Below are 17,310 nucleotides of genomic sequence, written 5' to 3' on the forward strand. Positions count from 1 at the left end.
TATCAGTCACCATGACAACCATTTTACTTTCATCAGTACCTTAAATGCCTTAGCAACCACTGCAACATCTCACAAGTAGCACGATTTGCAAACAATGTCTTACCTAGGATAGGGACCAAATAGTGGAATTCTAATCCAGGAAGCATTGACAAAGCAAATTGATTTTCAGATTATCCAAGTCATAAAATACGAACACATGCATATAATCATATTTTCAAAATATACAAGCACCTCACAGATCAAAGACATTTCCCTCTAGCTTCTTTCTTACACTAACAGAGGCTTGAGCCTTACCACAGCAAATAACACTATGAAAAGCGAAAACAGGAGTACCTCTAAGTTTCCTTTAAAATAAGATCTTGGTTTATTCACATAAGAATGTTTTCCTACCTCTCAGTGGAATGCATCTTCATCCAGGCAATTTTACTGCAATGCAACTGCTAGAGGAAAATCCTTGTACAGACGGTATGACGTTTTGCGTTTTTTCCCTTCCCTTCACATTTGCCCACTCAATACATATTGTACTATCTGTGCACTCACTCAACAGTTTCATTCATTTTGTCATTAATCACAGAGGATTGTCTATGTGGTAGTTACAGCAGATCGATGACAAGTGCCAAACCTCATCTCTCCTCCTACATTTCCCCTAATCTTAAGCACCTTGGAGCACAGGCACTATGTAAACACAAAATAATAATAATAATCACAATAATTAGGATAGGTTTGACTTTCACTCCTGCCCCTTGGCAAATTAAGCATACACTTGGCAAAGGCTTTATGACTGAACTTCCCCCAAAAGATAAAAGTAAGAACATAGGCATGGCAACGTGAGGATCATTCCCTTCCCCTCCGAATTTAATAATCATTTCTGTCTAAAAAATCTTGTTTCCCTTTCATCTTGGTTTCAGGAATAACTGAGAGAGAAAACATTTCTCACAAGTGCAATCTAACCCAATCACATATTGTGCTTAGAGGAAAAATAAATGTTAAAGAAAAAAGCTATTCTGCCAAAGCCTGCTTGCTTGCTTGCTTTTTCTTTCCTTTCTTCCTTCCTTTCCTTTCCTCTCCTCTCCTTTCCCTTCCTTCTTTCCTTCCTTCTTTCCTTCCTTCTTTCCTTCCTTCCTTCCTTCCTTCCTTCCTTCCTTCCTTCCTCCCTTCCCTCCATCCCTTCCCTTCCCTTCCCTTCCCTTCCCTTCCCTTCCCTTCCCTTCCCTTCCCTTCCCTTCCCTTCCCTTCCTATGCTATGTTGTCTCTCAATTTTCCTTCCCCCTTCTTGCTATTGCCATTCCAGTGCCCAGCCTTCTGTCTTGTCTTCTCATCTGTTGCCTGTTCAGCCCTGACCATTTGTTTTTCTGGTTTATTCTGAACTGCTTCCTAGATTAAGTTGGGGGAGGGAGGGAGAGAAGTAGCACATGAAGGGATGGAGCCTGTCCTCACTAATCCCCCAGGAAAGGTCCCTAGTTTGTTTAAAATGTGTTTTCTTTAAAAACAAAACAAAACAAAACAAAACAAAACAAAACAAAATAACCTCTGAACAGCACCTGTTTTGAGCTTAAATGCCAAACTGGTATTGAACCAAGTAGTCAAATGAATGCCAAAGTAATGCAGGATGATGTAGAAATTTCCCCAAGTGACAGCCCACACCTCATATACTTTACAGGCTGAAAAACAACTCAAGTTAAGTAATAATCCTAAAAATACATAGAGACTTCTTTTGTGGGCATGAATTTCATTAATTTGCACAGCCTCTTGATGCAGTGAGAACTCAGAGCTACATAACCCTCTTGTAAGAAGAGGCACAGCCCTGCAGATCCCACTCCCTTGACTAATTCCAGACCCAGAGGTTAGAACCAAGCCTAGAACCCAATTTATCTGCAGCCAGCCTTGTTCTTTCTGTCCAGAAGCTTGTTCTCCCAGTTTACCTGATACAAACTGAGAAGGAGCACCTATCAGCAAGAAGAGACGAGTCTTTCTAGATAACTTGGGTGAGACTGGGTATTTTTATTTGGTCTATAATCATGCACATGGGCCCATGTTGAGTATACAGGGGAGTCCTCTGATAACAGTGAAGGGTGTTTTTTTTTTTTTTATTGCTAATTGATAGGCAATGGGCCTTCATAACACTGGAGAGCACAATAGACCACAGTCCTGTAGGATGACATTATGCTCAATAGGCTCTTACCCTATGAAAGAACATCAACAGGGGAGGTAGGATTTGACCCTAAATCTACTTCTCTATCATAATGCAATTGTATGGAGGCCATCAAGCCTACATAAAACATCTGTGTCTGTCCACGCTCTTCTTTTTTAAAATTTTTTTAAATGTTTATTTATTTTTGAGAGAGAGAGACAGACAGAGTGTGAGCGGGGGAGGGGCAGAGAGAGAGAGAGACACAGAATCCAAAGCAGGCTCCAGGCTCTGAGCTTCCAGCACAGAGCCCAATGTGGGGCTCAAACTCACAAACTGAGAGATCATGACCTGAGCCAAAGTCGGATGCTTAACCAACTGAGCCACCCAGGCGCCCCTGTCCACACTCTTCTTAACCCAAAGTGTTAGATGCCTAAAATATGTATTGCATAGCTAATGCTCTGTCTCTAAACTAAAATTAAACTAAAACTAAATCACTAAATAAAGACCCTCAAAGAATCTGGAGACTTATTTAATTATTTAGAGCAACATATGAGGAAGAAGTGAGAGTGATGGTATCTCTTCTGGAAACCCTACTGTGCACTCCTACAGCATAGTCACTGCAGTGCCCCCAGCCCTAGCAGAGTACCTGGCACAGGGAGCTGCTCGATGAACGAAACCCAATGGGGGAACCAAGTGGAGCCAAGGGAATTAGAATTTAGTTCTGATACTCTATTCGGGATATATCACTATTGGTGTCTATGTCCTACAATTTCAGCATTATCAAAAATAATAAATCCTGACTCCTACTTATTTCAAAAAAATGTAGTATGGGTAAATGAAGATAACGTTAGGGTTGATGAAAGGCAAAGTGAGCTCTTGGGAAGGAAACTGCTACACAAAGGTCAAGTCTCCTTCTAAGGAGGCTATCTGGGCAACTATTACATTTTAAGGAAGCAGTGAGCTACATTCAGCTTCCCAGCAAATTTTATGAAGTTTCAGATATTAATTACAGAGAGCAAATGAGAGCCTGTATCATTATGTTCCTAATTCATAACGTGTGCAGTGACTCAAGGTGCTTATACTAAGTCTTTGTGATTTCTATTGCCAAAAAAGCATTTTATTGTTTCCTGAAATACAGCTAGATTTTCACTTTCTTTTCTGAGCTCAGGTGGTAATGATATTTAATTATTACTTTTAGGTTTTATTTAATCCCAATATGCTGAATATAAAGGCATGAAAGAAAAATATTTATAGCAACATTTCTAATAATGTGCTAAAAATCATAAAAGAGAAATAATCTCCATTGAATGAATCAGGCACCTTGAAACAGTCCTAACTATAGATGCTTAATATATTAATTACTAGTTTGATTCTAATGTCAAGGTACATCTTCTATTTCAAAGCTACATTTATACACAAGCAATCCAAATTGCATGCTATAGGCCTTTATTAAAGTAGATAAGAGGCACTATAAAATGATGTATTTATTAATCTTGTGAATTTATTATACATAATTAATCACAAATCTCAAGAGATTCATTTCACTTACTGCTTTCTCATTTTAGTTCTTTGTTCAAACCAAGGACTAGTAACTGAAATGAGAGCAGTTTTCAAAGGCAATTTATTACACTGGATGAGGTTTTAATCAGAATTCTTGCTAAACTCCAGCTGTCATGAAATACAGACGCTTTGTACACTAGAATGAATGAGGGCTTGGTGAATAATTACTAAAAGTTCCAGTTTAATTACAGTATCAGAAGAAAATGGTTTTGTTTAGGAATCAGCAGAAAGAATATATTTTATCATCACCCACCACCATCCTAGGAAATCTGTATACCCCTTCTTGGCTTTTCCTTTGAATGTAATTTTCTTAAAAGCTTCAGGGATGATTTTCAATCAGGCAAGTTTAAATCTATCAGTCACTAATAATACTTTGTAAACCTGTATACTAATATATCTACTTTTCTAAATTAATCATAAAATGAATTATACAACTTGGCATTTGGCTATCAGTTTTAAAGCATTAATAGTTTTTTTTTTTTTTTTAAGTAGGCTTCATGCCTAGTGCAGAACCCAATGTGGGGCTTGACCTCACAAACCTGAGATCAAGACCTGAGCTGAAATCAAGACGCTTAACCGAATGAGCCACCTAGGTGCCCCAAAAGCATTAATAGTTTTACGTGACACTTAGGCACAAATACAAGTAAGAGTATATTTTGTAATAGAAAAGGTATCGCTGAATTATTTTTGCACTTCTGAAAGAAGTGCAAACATTCTCCAAGCACAATGAGGTAGTCCTTCCTTCAAATAGAAGCACTTTATCAATATTCTAGGACTGAAAATGACTGAGATCCACAGAAAATGTAGAGAAAACAAGTGTTAGAATTAAACTCCTAAAATACTAAAACACTCTCACATATCCTCTCTGGCCATCTCACACAGTGGATGAAACCTTGGTATAAGCAATTCATCCTGCACTTGGTCACATTCTGCCCTTCTGTCCATAAGGACAACTTCAAAGTCTCCTTACAGCACTCTTGTGGTATTTAGCCTCCATTCAAATCCAAATTAGAGAATTTACTAAAAATGACTTGCTTCTGTGATATTCTAATAAGAAACATTCAGAAAGCAATTAATAATGGTGGGTGAGCAATGGGTATCGATGAATTAAATCAAGTATTGAAAAACATGCCAACTATGTTAGTTTCGCCAACAACAAATCAGCCAAGGATATCTTGCTTTGGAAAGCATTGCACAGGAACTCGAGAATCACACCATTTCCCACGCCCCGCCCCTCCCACCACCCCCACTGTTAACCCTACTTAAAATCATTATCTTGCAGCCTGGTTTTAATTCTGGGGCTTGAAAAGAGTGAGATTTGTTACATAACACATGTGACCTGACCTCATCAGAGATTAAAATAAGGAGACGTGTCTAATCATCAACACAATAAGATCCATTTGCCAGAGTTCGGCAATTATCCTTTATTTCACACTCCACAAAGACAAAGCATTCCTGCGAGACCCAAGCTGTCTTTGCAGCTCTCAGCCGCTAAGCGCGGACACAAAATCCTCTGGATGGAATCAACATGAGATAAACATATTACTCACATACTGTTGAAGAGCTCACGGTATGTTTCATCACCTTTGCCTTCTGACATCAGGCTGTCCAGTTTGTCAATTAGCTTAGCCTCCACCTGAAACATACCCAAATATTACTCCCTTTCTTTCCCTTCACAAAGTGGGATTTCTAGGCAAACTGAAACATACTCAAGTCTGCAAGGGAAAAGGCAGTGAATTTTGTGAAAGCAACATTATCATAAGCTGCGGTTAATAGCAGATATCCCCTTGGAATTCTAGGGGCTAATTTAGATAGAGTAGCACAACTTCAAACTCCCGGCAGGGTAGCGTTTGCTGCCACCAAAGACATCTATCTATTTGTTGACTCAAACACAAATGCTTGCAGCCCCACTTAAACATGTGAATTTTTTTAAGAGCTATAAAAACTGGCAAGTCCTACTTATTTATTTATTTTTTTAAAAAAATCACTATATGTGTAAGAACATTAGCAGAGTAACATACCCACAGACGTTAATTTAAATCTTTGATGTGTTTCATGTTTTTTTTTCTTTCTCAAAACAGTTCGAGGTTGCCCTAAATCTCTCTGCTCAAGATGAGAACTTGCCTTATCCATGTACAGATGGTACATCCATAGAAATATTCTAAGTCAGCAATAAGCTACATGAGAGAGAAAGGACATATTTCCTGAAAAACTGTAGTCAAAACATTTATATCTTCGAGAATGTAAATCCTTTAGGCCTTGAGTATCAGAAAAAGCAGAAATAGCCCCTTCATCTGTCTGAGGCAGCAGAGACAGAAAATGAAACACCCCTGCATGGCCAGAGAGAGGTAAGCAATGACAGATTGGGAGGGATATGTGACATTGTCAAAGGACTAAGCTCAGTTATTCCTTTGAATCAAATTCTAATAAGGGTATGAAGACAAAAGGAAAGGACAGTGGGGTCCCCCCGCCCACGAGAACAATTTTAAAATAGCCTTTTGTTCAGTGATTAGCTTTCTTGAAAAGAAACGTAGATATGGATACAGGAGAAGGCCATGCTTCTGGCAGTGGGAGGGTGCTGCGTATGCATTCAGCTTGCTCAGACCGTTGACAATCATTTCTAAAATTTGAGAGAGGCTTCACTGGGAGAAGCATGAAGGGGGCGCCAGATCCTCCACACAGGTGAGCGTGTACAAGTTAGTGCGGGACAGCGCCCACAGAAGGGAAGCCTACCGTCTCTAACTTGAGTAACCTGGCATGGCAAATCAGCTGATTTCTTACGTGATCTGATTTTGTAATAAAAACATCTATTCTTTCCAAAACTGGAGCAGACCTAGCAGAACCTAGTCAACGAGAAATGATAGGCTCGTCTCTTCAGAATCTCCTTTGCAAGAATTTCCACTGCCTTCCTGTTTATATTAATTCTCAATGCTTCGAGCAAAAAGCAATAAAACATTCTGTGCACCAAATGGTCAAAGCTAAGCCATTGACCAAATGCAATGTGTGAACCACTGAGAGGCCAATGATTTTAAGAATCGTTAACCTTCCAACTCCTCTGTGTTGTGGCCAACTGGGAACAAAAAGAATCTCTGCCAGCTCTTTAACAAAGACTTGGAAGTTGCAGAATTTTTCAGCTGAAAGGGATTTTAGGGCTTCCACAGGGGCTCGGGGGAACACGAACTGGAGAGGTGACCAAGGCCATATGAAAGGGAGAAGGCAGGCAAGGCTGGAATCTAGGTCCCTTGAAAGCCTGTTCGATACTTATTTCCCAACTCAGAGTGGAATCTGATAGCTCAGAGAAGTTCAAGCAGAACTGAGACTCTTTCAACTGTTCTGAGAAGTGTGTCTACCTACCTGTTTAAAATTGCCGGTCCGTCTCTGCTCCCAGTCCATCATGTCATGAAAAATAGGAATCATGACATTCCGGAGATCTGGCTGTGGTATCAAGGTCACTTCTAGGAAAGGGCCAATCAAGGCAGGGATAAAATGAAGCTTGTGCTCTCCTAAATTGAATCAAACATTCAAGTTTCAGTATATCAATCTTAAGATTTCAGAAAATTTATATTATTCAATTTATTTAAAATGATTGCTAGGAGTACATGCAATTAGAGTTCTCTCTCCAGGCAAGAATATATTTCCCTAAGCAGATATATAAACAGTAAATTTCCATATGTTGATTAATATTTCTCCATCATTTTATATTAAAAAACTAGGGATTTACTTTTTCACAGTTAAAAAAAGCTGTAAGATACCATTAAAAATTACACCACAAATGAAAAATGATGAATTAAAATGACACCAAAAGTTAAATCATCAGGAATTGGTTATGTATACTATTATATAGTCACACATTGAATTTTTTATGCAGTCACTAAAAATGAGGGTTAGGAAGGATAAAAGGCCAAGTTTCTCAATGCGATTAACCGAAAAAGCAAGGCATAGGGTGCCTAGGTGGCTCAATCGGTTAAGTGTCCGACTTCAGCTCGGGTCATGATCTCAGGGCTCGTGAGTTCAAGCCCTGCATCGGGCTCTGTACTGATGGCTCAGGAGTCGGCTTCGGATTCTCTCTCTGTCTCTCTGCCCCCTCCCTGCTCGCTCGCTCTCTCTCTCACAAAAATAAATGAATGTTAAAAAATTTTAAAAAAGAAAAAGCAAGGTAAAATACAGTATGAATGGGTATTTCCTTCGTTAAAAAGACGAAACATATGTGTGTGTGTGTGTGTGTGTGTGTGTGTGTGTGTGTGTGTGTGTAGTGGTAAGTAGTCAAGAAGATTTATCCCCTAATGTTAACCACAAAGGTTATTATCTCTGGGTGGTTAAAATAATAGGCACTTTTTATATATGAAAAAAGTGGTCCATGCATATAATTTTTCTTATGTTTTTAAACATAATAAACACACAGCCTAAACAAAAAAGTAAATGGTAGTTCGAAAAAAAAAAAGAATGTAACAATTTTCTAAAAAGATTACAGTGTAACGACAGTGAACTCAAAATGGTATAATTACCAAAGTACACAAAGGTATGGTACTGATACTTCCGAGGAAAGGAAGGTAGAGGGTGGGGTGGACACAGATGATTTCATCTAGCAAATGAGTGTTGACTTCAGTTCATTACACTAATCATATATGTTAAATCTCAGAGTTTCATTTTGATAATAAGCACTAACTTTTAGCATCTGAAGCATGTGACACTGAAAGCAATCATTTAATAAAACCCATAGAACAGGTTAGGAAGCCAAGCAGAAGGGAGCTGGCTTCATGCAAGAAGATAGTTTCCCCTTGTTCTTTTCTACCTTTGGTCTTTTTTTATGCAAGAGTCAAATATACACAAATTCATACCATTCAGAGTTACTTGCACATTTTGGAGTTACATACCTTTGCATTAATTATCATTTTCTCTATTTTGTTGTCTGTACTAGAAGGCATGAGTGTGGCCGAAGAGCTTGGATATATATAAATCCGGGGTGCAAATATGGACTTTAAATTTATATTGGCTTTAGAGGGGTTTTTAAAAGAAAATGAAAGGAAACATTTGGAGACTGGGGGGGAAAAATGATGGATGAGATCAAAGACAGGCAAACCCAAGCAGGTGTTTGTAAAGTCACTGCGTTTTGCGATTGGAAGGTGCCTAGAAACAGTTCAGCAATCTTCACCATGTGGCTCCCCATCCTTTTTCCTCCATGCTAGGGACATTAGCAGGACACAAGCCACACCCCCCAGCCTATCTGAAAGTCCCTATCCTTTCCAACACTGAAACCACACAGTCTTTTCCTTTCTCTTTCAGGTTTCATTAAAAGTAATTTGTTTCTCACCATCTCTTAATTACTTATTCATACCCATTATGTGTGAGGAATAAACTTGGCTTATAATTCCTTTTGCTCTCCTACCTTTCTTTGTGATCCAGGTACCATTTTATCTTTCCCAAGGGACTCCTTAGTTCTCCTCATTCAAGCAAGAACACCTCCTTCTTATTCATCAGAAGAAACTTCCTTATTAATCTAACCTTGTATACTTTCCTCCAAAAGAATGAGTCCTTTCAAGACTGAACAAGCTCACTGTGGCAGAATATAGAGAAGTGTCAATCCCTGGTTCTTCTCCCTGTATCTCCCCCATCCTCCCAATACACACATTTCAAGCAGGGAACTAGCTGCCAGCTTTTGGGATTGCTTTCCTCAGTTATTTTTATCAGGGCAGAAAGCAGAAGCAACCTGAACTCAAAAACTCATACTGTCATTTGGAAAAGCCTAACCTACTCAATGCTTATTCAAGATATTCTGGCAAAAGAGGGGAAGAAAGAGAAACAGGGAAGGAGACTTCCAGCCCATCCTGAGATTAGCAGGCCTTACACCCATTCCATGACTCTGCCCCTAGGGGATGGCCTCAGAGGTTCCAGGTCTACCATGGATGCTATACCCTCACAGAGCCATGGACTGAAGGGACCATATATGCATCATGTAACCAATAACCAGGAGGGCTTCCCCACGGTTTTGAGACTGTGTAAGATACCAAATCTTTGCACAGCCTTTGGGTATGTGTGGAGGAGGGGTAATAGAAATGGCAAGAAAGACAAAATAAAACCGAATTCCCTGCCAGCCCGAATAGTCCTCCCTGGCTTGGTGAAATGAGATTCAGAGCTGCAACATTATCATCTTCCTTTTTAATCTTTCCTGGGCCTGGCATCCTTTGGCCCCCTCTAATCAAGAACAGCATTAGCATGCACTTACTTTATTTATCACTGTTTGCCCGAGTATTTTTGAATCTCCTTTAAAAAAAAAAGTCTTCTATTTATAGACATTTTACAACCTGATTTGCTTCTTTGAAAAAATTTTTACTATGCATTGTTTGGTGACAGATGATGACCACATTTATCCTGGGGAGCACTGAGTAATGTACAGAATTGCTGAATCACTATGCTGTATACCTGAAGCTAACATGACTGTATGTTAATTATACTTCAATAAAACATTGTTTTTTACTATGAAAACACTTAAATATACATAAAATTATAAAGAATAGTAAAGCACATCCCCACATACACATCATCTAGCTTCAACAATTACCTACATGTAAAAGAAACTTGTTTTCGATGTTTATTTGAGAGATGGTGAGAGACAGAGCATAAGTGGGGGAGTGGCAGAGAGAGAGAGGGAGACACAGAATCTGAAGCAGGCTTTAGACTCTGAGCTATCAGCACAGAGCCTGACGCAGGGTTCGAACCATGAACTGTGAGATCATGCCCTGAGCTGAAGTCGGACGTTTAACCGACTGAGCCACCCAGGTGCTCCATACAATTATCTACATTTTTGCCAATCCTGTTTCGTCTATCACCGCAACTATTTTCCCCCCTCTAGGGTACTTTAAAGCAAGTCTGAGATATATCATTCTACTTGTATGCAAATCAGTAAGCATCTTTAAGGTAGGACATTATTATTTACACACACACACACACACACACACAGAATTACAATGCCTTTACCACACCTAACAAAGGCAAACAATAATTCCTTAATCTAAAACTCAGCCTAAATTAAACTTTCTCTGATGGTCCTAAAACATGTCATTTATAGTTGGTTTCTTCTAATCACAATCCAACTAAGTCCATACAGTCTATTTTGTAGCCTGATTTTCTACTGACAGTAGACAGGCCACACCTACATTTAAATCACTATACAGGAATGCATGAAGGTAGCCTTATTTGCTGAAAACATAGTCTGGGAACACAGACCCTATGCAAACCTGAACAGGCTCTCCACTATAGTAAACCTAATTCCTCCCCAATCAGCAAAGCAAAATTTTGAGCTATGTATGACAACAGCAAAATAAACTTTATTTAAATGATTTCTTTTTAAACTGAAGATTTAGTATACTTTCCCCATCTCTAATTGTCAGCCACATGGTCTTGTTTTGAAGTATTTAGGGCATCTGCTACTTGGGCTGCTGGAGTTTTATATTTATGGGCACAGAACAGCCTGTTAGGGAAGTATTGATTTTTCTACAGCAGTTACAAGACGCTGTGTTTGCAAATGTGGAAAAAAGAGCCCACTTTATATTTAGTAAGAATGTTAGTTCAACTAAAAATAGCAAGAAACAACTTAACCTTGAAGCATGATGAATGCCAAAGGTGGGACACAGTAGTCAAGACTAGCTTCTTTCTTTGTAGACTATTCTTGTAAGTATAGTGCTAATGTATAAAATTGGGGGGCGGGGATTTATGCCTTCCCCCTTCTCTTTCCCCTTGTCTTGACAGAACATTTTTAGTCCTTCCACTTGGAAATGAACACATTTAAGAAAAGGTATTCGCTTTTCACTACTTGGTCTTTACTCTTCAAAAGTATTTTATCAAAACCACAGGGAGATACCACCTCACACACCTTAGGATGGCTATTCTCAAAAAGACAGAGAGAAAAAGAGAGAAAAGAACAAGCGTTGGCAAGGATGTGGAGACAATGGAACTCATGTGTACTGTTAGTGGGAATGTAAAATAGTACAGTCACTGTGGAATACAGTATGGCATTTCCTCAAAAAATTAAACCTATAATCGCTATATGGTCCATTGTTCATAGGTAAATCTAGGGATATAATGATCAGATTCGGAAATCGTACAGCTTTGTGCTTAAAAGCAGACAAAATTACATGTGCCCTTTATTCCTTGTCCTCAACAGAATGGAAGAACCAACTTGTTCCTAGCATATGAAAGAGTTTCCACACTTCTAGGTAAATATTAATGACCAAAATCTGATTGAAAAATATTGTTCGGGGGTGCCTGGGTGGCTCAGCTGGTTGAACATGTGACTCTTGATTTGGGCTCAGGTCATGATCCCAGGGTCATGAGATCAAGCCCCTCATCAGGCTCCATGCTCAGCATGGAGCCTGCTTAAGATTGTCTCTTTTCATCCCTCTCCCCAGCTCTCCCTCTGTCTAAAATAATAATAATAATAATAATAATAATAATAATAATAAAAATTGTTCAGTAAAATTTTGTTTCTGTATTAGACTAACTGGGTAGTTTCAAATGGCCAAAAATGTATTAATTACTCTGAGTATTATTTCCTTTCTGCAATTTACTTTCTAATAGTTAGCGTTTTTTATATCTACTAAAAATTACTGAGGATCTTGATTGATAAAATCATAAAGCTTACTTGCTTTACTAAAACATGGTGATTGGTTTTTATCAAGATTTTTCTTGTCTCACAGAAACTGGACAAAAGGTTTAAAATGTAACATTTTAAAACTAAGCTCTGTACAGACATGGACCAGTTTTGTTATATCTCTCCAAATAACTTGCACATAGCCAGGGCTTTATGAATTATGTTACATTGAATTTGTTGGCCTGTTCCATTAAGAAATGGACATCGATAATTATCTGAATAAAATCTTTAGCATTCTAAACACTCAATGTGACATCTTCCATAAACCAAATTGTAATAAATATATTTTCAGATTGCTAAGTAACAAGCTGAATTAAGGTCTCTAAGGGGTGTTAAAATAGCACTTCGAATCCTTAATTTTTCTTATCATTTTGTAAAAATTCATGTCGCAAGAGAGGCTTTAACACTTCTAAACATTTCCCAAGTCTAGTTGTTGTACAATAGCAGTGACCTTTAAAATTCACCTTATGTTTTGGAAGTCTTAGAAAAGTCAGGACACAACTCCAGGGAAATAATACAAAAACAAAGGAATGAGGTGAAAATTTACCCTCATCTTGTATTTGAACTATGTCATGCTGGGAATTTGTATTGAGTATAATGAGCCTTTTCTAACAGACTGCTAGAACTAAGCTAGAGCTAGTCTTTAGGGCTGGGAAAACAAAGAAAGGGGATAGTATCTAAAGCAGTGCTTTCCAATCCTTAGTCAAGAATCATCTGGAGAACCTATTAAAACACAGTTGTGTCCACTCCCAGTGATTCTGTTTCAGTAGGTGTGGGGTGGACCCAGGTCATTTGCATCTCTCACAAGCTCCCAGTGATGCTGCTGGGGCTCCAGGTCCATTTGAGTACCGATGTTCTAAAGACTACTGACATGATCATGTGTTGGGGGGATCCATATGTTCCAGAGATTTTCCACATTGTCTAGATTTTTGAGCGAAACAAAGAAATAATTTAACACAAAAACCAGAGAGGTAGAAATATTTTTGTTTTAAGGACAAAATAGCTGGGGAAAGTTTATCAAGTATATCATGAGATCATTAGGGAGACTAAAGGCACCAGCTTTATTTAACAAGGCCATGGTCATGGCCCTAAGTGCATAGCTATCCTGGCTTGAGTAAAGATTTATGTGGAAACAACCACATAACCATTAGCAAGGCTAATATTCATCTAAAAGGGAAATCTGCCATGTTTTCTAACATTCTGGTAACTCAAACGAATCTGTCCTGGTTTTATCATTTGAGCTCTGACAAGGATTTAATCAACCACAACAGCATTCCAATGCAGCATTCTTTGGAAAACATCTTGTTAAATTAATGCCAAATGCAATATGGGCAGTACAGGGCTTTATCTGCTTTTGAAAAACACCACAAAGAATTAACAAAACATAAAGACTGAGAGGGGTACTCATCAAGTAAGACAAACTGATGCTATTTTTTGAGCTGAATCTAAAGATATATCATAGACTTCTTCTAGCTGGCCTTAGACAGGTGGAGATTGCTTTCAAGATGCTAACTCACTTATTTGCTGAAATCACCAGCAAGCACTGAACAGGGGGCTCAATTATATGTAACAAGGCTTCCTCAAATTGCTATGAATATCACTATGTATATATACAGATCCTGGTCAAAAATCATTCTGTCACATGAAGTAAAATGATAATGGTTCTATTTTCATTTACAGAAAACAAATCCTGCCATTTCCAAGTTGTGCTTGGATGAGCCCAAGAGAAAAGATACTTTTAGATCATTACATATTCAATTCAAATAAGCCCATCACTTTAATGAATTGCAAGGAGAAATTTACAATGCAGTAATAGTAAATGAATACTATAAACTTGCACAATTAGCATACAAAATTAAATAAGTTGGATCTCTATAAAGAAACCATATGCCAATGAGATTGTAAAACAATTTATTTTCCAAATATTATTCTTTTCCATGCAACCAGGTCAGGGTCAACAATTTACTATAGTAATACGCTCTATCTGCTGTGTCATTAACAAAACGGAATCTAATAGTATCTTAGCAACTGCAGATGCTTTAAAATCCTTCGGCTATACTCTTTATGATATAGATCCATGCTGTCAAGTTTTTAAGAGTACTGGTGCACAAGCCAATGCTTCATCAAGTTAATTCTAAATTTGTTATGATTCATAGCCTCAATTCGGAGTTCTAGAAATTTTGAGTTGTTACAATCCCAAATTCTGAAAGATTAGCTCATTGCTAAAAATGTATTATTGGAGCATTGGTAGATTATAAAATTTATCGTTCATGAATAATGAAACACACAAAGGTAAGTTGATTTTTCAGACAGGTACCAATTTAAAAAATTAGTTATAACCATATTCAATTCCAAAATATCAATTACTTTCTATGATAACTATTGATATAGACACTTGGTTTCAAACGCCATCATTGGTAAATTGTCCTTCATTTGCACACTTAAAAGTACAGTGATCAACTACAATGGAGGTGGCTTCTCTTTCCATTACTTACCTAGGTTTTGCCACATACTGAAAATTTCACAACCCATTGTGACGCGCATGTCACCATACCTGAAATAAAACAAAAAGCAAACCTGATACAAAGCCTTCAGAACAAAAGGCATTTGTGTCTCTTTAAGATATAAACTATCAATGTGAATTAAAAGACACTATGTTGGGGGGTGGCTGGCTGGCTCAGCTGGTGAAGCATGTGACTCTTGATCTTGGTGTTGTGAGTTCAAGCCCCATGTTGAGTATGGAGATTACTTAAAAAATAAAATCTTAAAAAAATAAAAATAAAAGACACAATGTTTTTTGTTTGTTTTAAAGTTTATTTATTTTGAGAGAAAGAAAGAGAGACAGGGTATTTGAGCAGGTGAGGGGCAGAGAGAGAGAATCCCAAGTAGGTTCCACACTGCCAGCATAGAGCCTCACACAGGGTTCAAACCCACAAAATGTGAGATCATGACCTGAGCCGAAGTTAAGAGTCAGACACTTAACTGACTGAGCCACCCAGGTGTCCCAAAGACACTATGTTTTTAATTAAAGATGTTTAATGTAGGTGTTGTAATGCTTCTAATGTAAATTCTTGTATAAATCCTTTAATAAAAAAAGATCTGTCCCCTAATTTATTTGATTCTTTTTTAATTTTTAATTTTATTTATTCCCCACTTTATTACTCTTTTAATAAATATGTAAGGTAAATGTCATTATTTTCAACAAACATTTTTCTTGATTTCACCTATATTTTTAGGCATTTCTTTAACCTACACTTTTTTTTTTTTTAATTTAAATCCAAGTTGGTTAACCTATCGTCTACTAATGATTTCAGGAACAGAATTTAGTGACTCATCACTTACATATAATACCCAGTGTTCATCCCAACAAGTGTCTCCTCAACGCCCCTCTTTCACTTGCCCATACCCCCACCCCCCTCAACACCCCACCAGCAACCCTCTGTTTATTCTCTGTATTTAAGAGTCTTTTATGGTCTGTCTCCCTCTCTGTTTTTATATTATTTTTGCTTCCCTTCCCTTATGTTCATCTGTTTTGTATCTTAAATTCCACACGAGTGAAATCATATGATATCTTCCTCTGACTGACTTCTTTCCCTTAGAACAATACACTGTAGTTCCATCCATGTTGTTACAAATAGCAAGATCTAAGTCTTCTTGATTGTGGACTAAAATTCCATTATATATATATACACACCACACCTTCTTTATCCATTTATCAGTCGATGGAGATTTGGGCTCTTTCCATACTTTGGCTATTGTTGATAGCACTGCAATAAACATTGGGGTGCATGTGCCCCCTCAAATCAGCATTTTTGTATCCTTTGGATAAATACCTAGTATTTGCTTCTATAGTACACTGATTCCTGAAAGACTGAGGACAGTAAGTAAGTTCAAAATTTCCAGAAAAGACTGATTCTTGTCCTCTTGTTCATTGCCTCTCCATTGTTGTTTCCAGTTATGGACATGATTTAAGAATCACTTGAACTAAACACCCTTTTAAAGGCACAACATTTGATTTGCCTCATAATTGCACCCAGTGATACACTACTACTTACTTTTCTAACACCTTTTTCTTTTTGGAAGGTGTGAACATCTCTAACTGTAGACACAATTGGTTTATAAAAATGACTGCGAGGTAAAAGTAGGAATCCCAAATCTAGAACAAGAACAAAATATTTAAATACTATAGTGTTACAAAAATATGTACAGGTTAAGCGACATTATATCTTTGCTTTGCTTCAACAGTGGTAAGGAATGTGGGCATAGTTGAAATCAGATTGACCCTGTGTTGATAATAGTTGAAGCTGGATATGGGTATATGGGGGTTCATTACACTACTCTCTCTACTTGTATATATGCTTGAAATTTGCTGGAACAAAGAAGTAAAGCAAATAAACAATATCTATTTATACACTGTGCCAATGCCGTATCCTAGGTTTCATAAGCTCTCTGGTATATGTTAAATGGTAGGTGTTTCATTTCTCTTATAATATGTCTGAGTATCTCCACGGAAGCTGCGGTATAAGTTGGGTTACTTTATTCCTGTAAGAATTCATTTTTGGAACTCCTTTTAATGGAGAATTAAAAAAAAAAAAGGCGTACACTTCTCTGGATATGCTAACAACTTTAAATTCAGACAGTATATAAAAATTCCCTGCCCAGACAAATCTTTGTCTAAGTTTTCTTACATTAAAAACAGCATCAGAATGAGATCAGAATAAAATTCCCCAAAATAAACTTAACCCAAACACATGACATAATGAAAGGACACTACTTCTCCACTGACACCAAGTACAATTAGAAATAAGTAGGAGAAACACCATAGATATCTTTTATATATAAAGAGCTCTTACAAACAAAAAAGAATATGATAAAACTAAGCAAAATAATGAACAAAAGTCAAGAACAGATGCTTCACAAAATATTAATTTAGTCGATAATTCCAGGTTGGCATACATATAAGCAATCAAAT

General features: G+C 37.6%; 1 protein-coding gene across 1 annotated transcript in view; it reads right to left on the reverse strand.

Annotated features, from left to right (window-relative positions):
• The window catches only part of DOCK4 (dedicator of cytokinesis 4), a 437,799-nt gene that overhangs the window by 53,611 nt on the left and 366,878 nt on the right, over nucleotides 1–17,310 (reverse strand). The window contains exons 29-32 of the mRNA XM_047096261.1: nucleotides 16,394–16,494; nucleotides 14,834–14,892; nucleotides 7,046–7,194; nucleotides 5,242–5,327 (exon numbers count right to left, since the gene is read on the reverse strand). Coding sequence (XP_046952217.1) covers nucleotides 5,242–5,327; nucleotides 7,046–7,194; nucleotides 14,834–14,892; nucleotides 16,394–16,494 — 395 coding nt within the window. The remainder of the gene's footprint in view (nucleotides 1–5,241; nucleotides 5,328–7,045; nucleotides 7,195–14,833; nucleotides 14,893–16,393; nucleotides 16,495–17,310) is intronic.

This window comes from Lynx rufus, unplaced genomic scaffold, assembly GCF_022079265.1.
Source record: "Lynx rufus isolate CCGP_SWC_20201006 ecotype Redwood Valley unplaced genomic scaffold, mLynRuf1.p SCAF_4, whole genome shotgun sequence".
NCBI classification, from domain to species: Eukaryota; Metazoa; Chordata; class Mammalia; order Carnivora; family Felidae; genus Lynx; species Lynx rufus.